Here is a 6,241-nt window from a genome sequence, read left to right on the forward strand (position 1 = left end):
ACTCAAGAGAACTCTCAATCTCACAATCTCTCTCACACTCTCAAGAATCGATGGCGCCTCAACGAAAGGCAGAACCATGCTCTGATACCATGACAAAGTATGAAGAGGGGAGAGGAGAAGAGTGGAGATGAGGAGAGAGGGCACAGCTAGAGAGCACACCACAAATGACTAACTGTACACTAGATTTAGTTGAAAAAATAGAATATATACAAACCCTTTTAGGGTTAGGGTTAGGGGATCTAACCCTTTTCTTTATAGCACTCTATAAGGTTAGTGCTATGCACATATGATCACGTGATGGTGCTATGCACACATGATCACATGATGTTGAGCGTGAACTCTCAACAAGAAGCAGAGGCAGAGGCAGAGGCAGAGGCAGAGGTAGATCATTTTAGCGAAGTGGTCATCATCGGTAACAAAATCATCATCAAAGTCAAAATCAGCATCGACATCATCCTCAACAACATCAGCATCAACAAAGAGGAAATAATTCCAACTGAGGAAGATTCCAAGGACGAGGGAGGATGAGCCTTGTGGAAGGCTTATTTTTTTGTGAGGGAAGAGAGATTCAACTCTTTCTCTGAAAGAGTTATTAGCTCTTCTTTTGGTACCCGAGATAGAGCTCTTCAAGGGTTTCTTTTGGCCATTCTTCAAGTGACTATTTAGATCCAACATAGGTGGTTTGACTCAGTTGGCCAAAGATGGAGAAAGCTTAGAGCAAAGGCCTCATCAATGACCCTATAGCTCCAGCGTCCTCTTCTACACTCTAGTTCGTAGCTCTTAGCACCTTCTCCCTGCATGCATCTCCAACTAAGGCAATGAAAAGCGGCTCCATCCTCAACTACATGAGAAAGCAGCCCGCCCAGGCAACTCAAACTCCAGTGACCCTCAATGGCTCCTACCATCTACAAATGATTGGCTCTCCTCCATAGAGAGGTGTAGCTATGCCACAGTAGACCAAAGACATGACGCTATAGCTGGTGAACTCAGGGGCGGCACACCAACGATGACCCGATTGTTTGTGCCCTTGCAAACGGTTTTCACAACTTGAGGTCCACCTCCATACTTCGCAAAACCTTGGTCGATTCAAACCACAGCTACAATCGGGCTCCTACATGCTACACTGACGACTTTCTTTAAGATGATTCCTCAAGGCACCTCCAAGACGACTCCATAGTTGCCTCCACGGCTTCAACGGCTAGCGGATGGGCTATGACACAACCAACATGCAATTCAAGTCTTCAACGGTTCTTCTACACACCAGCGACCTCCAACTGAGTGTCTACCGGCCTATATAGCACATAATGCAGGATGACAAGCACCTCACGGGGCCATGCAACACCGAAAGCAAGGTGACCATGCATCCGCACTGCAAGCTCCAAACCGATAGCTCCTTCGATAGCCCTGTTCCTCTAGCTAGCATACCTCCATAGAGTCTCAACCTATATGCCCTCCATAGGCTTCTATAACCTCAATAGAGCCTCCAATGGTGGTCAGCAAACAAGGCGACTCCAAACAACCCAATCTAGTCTATCCAGATAGAAGCATCATTAGCAATTGGTAAGCAGATCAGATATGCCTTCGCCCAACTCCAACAATGCCCACAACGAGCACGCGGACGCTTCTATAGCCCAGCACTCCAACCAATGAAAAGCAGCTCCTTAAACGGCCGATACGCCCCCTCCATACAGCTACTGCGCAACCACCTCTAAGCTCTAGCTACTTCCAGCAACAACTTCTCCACGCAAAGCCTCCAAGCGAGCTCACAGCTAATGGTGCCTGCATGCAAATGACATCTTTGACAGGTTCTGCTTCACTGCGCCATCGTCGTCCTGTAAGTCTTCCACAAGGTCTCAGACCCCAATGGTGTGCAGTTGCAACTGCTTTCTACTACTGCTCTACAAGAAGTATTCTTTCTTCTTGTTATATCTCCCTCTACAAATGTTCCAAAAGTGTCTTTTGTTGCCTTTTTGATATCGTGCCATTGCTTTCCTCAACCTACAATTTGTTTCTTGTGCCTTGACGAAGCTTTTTATCTTTCATATGGTGTAGCCTCTATCTACTTCTCTTGCAAGCCATGACAAGCTGCATCTTACCATTGACACAATGGCACTGATTAGTGAACCTCTAGAGTGGAACCTCCAGAACAGATACCAACTAGCTTGTGAGGTGAGCAAAGACTAGAAGACAACTTATAGGAGTCATCCAACCTCAATGCTTTTATGCACCGGCCGCTGCTATACATTCTCTAGGCTACACGCTCCGTTAGCATCTTAATGCTAATTCTCCTTACGAGGAGGGAAGTTTTGTATGCAATCACTGGCCATACACTGTAAGAGGTGCTTTTGAGATCAAATGGGTTCACACCGTCCATACCCAATCCAAGTCTCAAGTTCCTAGGTTCTTCCTTGAAGCTTGGCCATGTGTCTTCAATATGCTTCCACGCAGCAGTGTCTACGGGAGATCTCCACTTGCCATCGGTTGATCGATGGGAGAAATGCCATGACATGAGCTCTGCAATGGATTTGCACTTGAACATATGTTGGATGCGAGGGATTATGGGAAAATGTCATAGAACCTTATGAGGCACATCCAAAGTTTTGAGATCCTACTCTATATCTTGCCTCGCCACAAGTAGAGCACTCTCTTGCCTCCTTATGTGGTCCACGAAACAGAATACAATCATTGACGCATGTATGGATGTGCTTGTAATCCAACCCTCCAAGAGAGGTTGCATGTTGCCTCGCCATATCTCTTGAGGTCGGTAATTTATTCTCCCTTGGAAGCATTTTAGACAATAGCTTGCATGTGAAGACCATAAATGAGAAAAAGTATTCTAGTAATTGACCCATTAGCATAATTCACCATGTTTGCAAAATAGAAATTAAAGCTTACTTAAGTAACGCATTTAAACTTGCATTGCTCCATCCATAAATGGTCTTCAAGTTTAGTAACTCAAGGAAGGCACATAGAATAGAGAATGTGCACCCCTCAAATACTAGTGTCGATGCTGCAGTAAAAAGATCATCTTGCTCCATGCTATCATATGGGCAAATAAATCTTGCACCATATCATCGAACACCTCCTCCTCAATGGCCTCGGTGGAGGGCTACTATTACCATCACTCCATGCATCCATAATGGTCCCTCCTAAAGATCCCACCTCATATCGTCGCTGATACTTCGCCTCTTTACGACGACGAGCATAGGGCAACATATGCGGGTGTGCACTGCATACTGTATCAAATTAGAAAAGGATCATATATCAAACACTTGAAAACCCATAGGTATCTCAATCAACCTCAATGCTTTAACACTTACCATGGATATGGTCACATCCCATTCTCCATACTTTGAAATGTGACTGAATGTAATTCTACGTGCACGATACATGTTTCCTCAACATCAACCACACATACATTTGATTCTTTGCTCCAACCACATTTCTTGATGGTGGATATGGAGGGATTCATCCTCACCAGAGGTAGTTGTTGAAGATGAAGACATCCTACAGATAAACAACCCCAAAAATGTGTTTGTGCTTGCAAATTTAATGAGAAAACTTTGTAGCACATCTAAAAGCATGTCTATACTATGAAACACGTCTATAGGTGCATCTAAAACACGGTGTAGATGCACTGTTAGACGTGCTTTTAGACACGTGGACCGATTTTTAAACCTACAATTCACTCATTTTCTCACTCCACCACGCTTGCTTTGCTTTCAATACACTCATCTCCAAGCATACACACTCATCTCTAGGCACACACTCATCTCCAAGCATACACACTCATCCCCAAGCATACAAGAGAAGAGGGTGAAGAAGGAAGCCACAAGAAAAGAAGGGGAGGAAGCTTTGAACAAAGACAAGAAGCTCTTCATACCTTTATCCAGGAAACATAAAGTCAAAAATACAGATGTTTATTTGGAGCCTTTGATTGATGATGAGCTGGAGATGCTTTGGAGAGGTATCGAGGTGCATGACATGAGCCTCCTTCGTCATGAGAATTCAACTGCAAGGCAGTTTTGATGTTGACGATGCATGATTTTCTAGGCTATGTTGAGTGTTCAGAGAGATGGTGGCGGTGAAGCATGCTATCACTACGGCTGCACTACTGGGAAATCCTAGGCATCACATGAGTTCAAGGGGCATTTAAAAAACCACTCAACTAAGATTTTCCCCCCAATAAACCACCCCTCTTTAGTTATGAACTAACTGATGTTTTTCTAAATTTAAATTAAAAAATCCCTCTTGTTATTGTAATCCTATTAAATTTTTTCCAAAAGTGGGATTAAGATATCCCTCGTTTTGAATGCACGTGGTACACTAAATTTTTTGGAGGTGAATCCCCCGAGTAAAAACACAAATAGCACAAAGGGCACGCTATTGGGTTTGATGCCATGTATTATGAAATACAATGACCTTTGGCATGCTTATGAGCCATATAGCAGGCAGATGCATGGAAAAAGAAACAATTCAAAATCGTAAATAGTGTTGGATTTATTAAAAGATCTTTGCACATGCACAAATTGCACATTTTTAACTTCTTCCATTTTAGGGTGAATCTAGATACAAATATTAACAATTATCAATGTTTTAAGACCACCATGCAGTAGTCCCATTAGTTTGGATTCCAAATTTTCAATTCGTTTTGGTTTTCAACAAAAAAGAAGAAGTTATAGAGCGTGCCCTAAAATGGGTGTGCATCACTTTAACACAATATTGGAGGCCCGTTAACCCACGCTACTTAATTAATTGAGTTACAAATTTTATATGCTGATTAGCCATAGCTTAATGAACACATAATTAATGAAATTGTAGATTGATTTTTACTTGCCAACACTAAGACCATTTTGTCCAATTCTTAATCCTATAAGCGACGTATAATGTTGTACTCTGTTACATCACTGTATTATTAGCTTGAGAGCTTAAGCAAGTGATTTTTATAGGCATTAAAAAAAAATGCTGACTTTGGTAGTGCTCTGATCCGAGTTGTAGATTGAGAGTTAAAAAAATTAACATGTAGAGCCACTATGACATACTAGATAGTAGATTAATAATATATAATAGATAAGAGAGTACAAGATTAATTATGCATTATAGAAAGCGTACGTCTCGAAGCGATAGTAACAAGAAACGGTATGCAGCTGGGCACCCACAGTATAAGCACAACTCTTCCAGGCACTGCCATATTTTGCCAGGCAGCTTGCACATTCGGACTTCGACAGATATCCTAGGCATTGGGCAACCGCAAAGAGACCCTGAGCGTTCGCTGATGCATACCCACCGTTAGCGGCCGCCGCAGCCGTCACTGTTTTAAGCAAAGAGTCCACCCTTAGTTGAAAAGCATAGTCCGTGTTCTTAGTGGTGCTACAGAGCATAACAACGGGGGTCAAATCAGGCGTGAAAAACGGGTACTTCTCGTACCGGAGATAGCAACCATCTAGCTGTATTTTTAAACCGATAGCGTTCGGGCAATTCTTCTTAGCGGATGTCTCAGCGCTGGAAACGCATCCAGAACAAGCAGATCCATTGACGGAGATATCACCTCGACATTGATACATGGCATAGAAATCGTCCTCCGTGGCGGTGCCGAAAATCGTGAACGAAGAAAGATCATCGAGCGCTCCAAGTGCGGTACTCAAATCTTGACTGTAAGAGCTGTTATCCGAGAACTTGCCTCTGTTGCAGATAATGTAAACTTGGGCAAGAGGATCGAATGCTACAGCGGCCACAAGCAAGAGAACTACAAGCATAAGCATGGCGGCAACATCACTTCTTCTTGCCATCGTATCTGGTAGAAAATCTGATCACATATGCTCTACGAGGGTAACGATTGAAGGGTTGATATATCTCATTTGTTGAGCATTAATCAAGTGGACTGGTGGATGGGATAGTGCGCCACAAACTCTCAACGGGTGGATAGTCGGCATGTGCTCAGTTGCAATCGACTGTGCGCGTTGTACGAAATCTATTCTCGTTAGAACTCTCCGGCATCATATGATGTGAACAGCTATTATATTAAACAGCTATTTATCTTGTTGATCATATGCTATTGAAAAAGCAAACCGCACCCTTAATGGTGTGTAATTTTTACCTTTTAAGAAAGGCTAGGTTTTAGTTTTCAAAGTGAATTCCTTAAGAGGATTTAGAACTCCCGACCTTGTCTTCGTCAATATCGTTGACAATGGCCACTTTTCCTAGTCGCTCAATGATGGGATGTCGCTTAATGTGGTTCTCC

General features: G+C 43.0%; 1 protein-coding gene across 1 annotated transcript; it reads right to left on the reverse strand.

The window, feature by feature from the left end:
- Positions 1–5,090: 5,090 nt before the first annotated feature.
- LOC147881122 (plasmodesmata-located protein 8-like) lies at positions 5,091–5,789 on the reverse strand. Its single transcript, XM_087402335.1, has one exon. The coding sequence runs from the start codon at positions 5,787–5,789 to the stop codon at positions 5,091–5,093; it is 699 nt and encodes a 232-aa protein (XP_087258461.1).
- Positions 5,790–6,241: the final 452 nt, after the last annotated feature.

The sequence above is a fragment of the Dipteris shenzhenensis genome, chromosome 31 (assembly GCF_047967505.1).
Source record: "Dipteris shenzhenensis isolate YYH24624 ecotype China chromosome 31, Dip_SZ_1.0, whole genome shotgun sequence".
Taxonomy (NCBI): Eukaryota; Viridiplantae; Streptophyta; class Polypodiopsida; order Gleicheniales; family Dipteridaceae; genus Dipteris; species Dipteris shenzhenensis.

Bases quoted from the DNA above. Each gene is read 5' to 3' on its own strand.
- LOC147881122 (XM_087402335.1), bottom strand. From the start codon at position 5,789: ATGGCAAGAAGAAGTGATGTTGCCGCCATGCTTATGCTTGTAGTTCTC.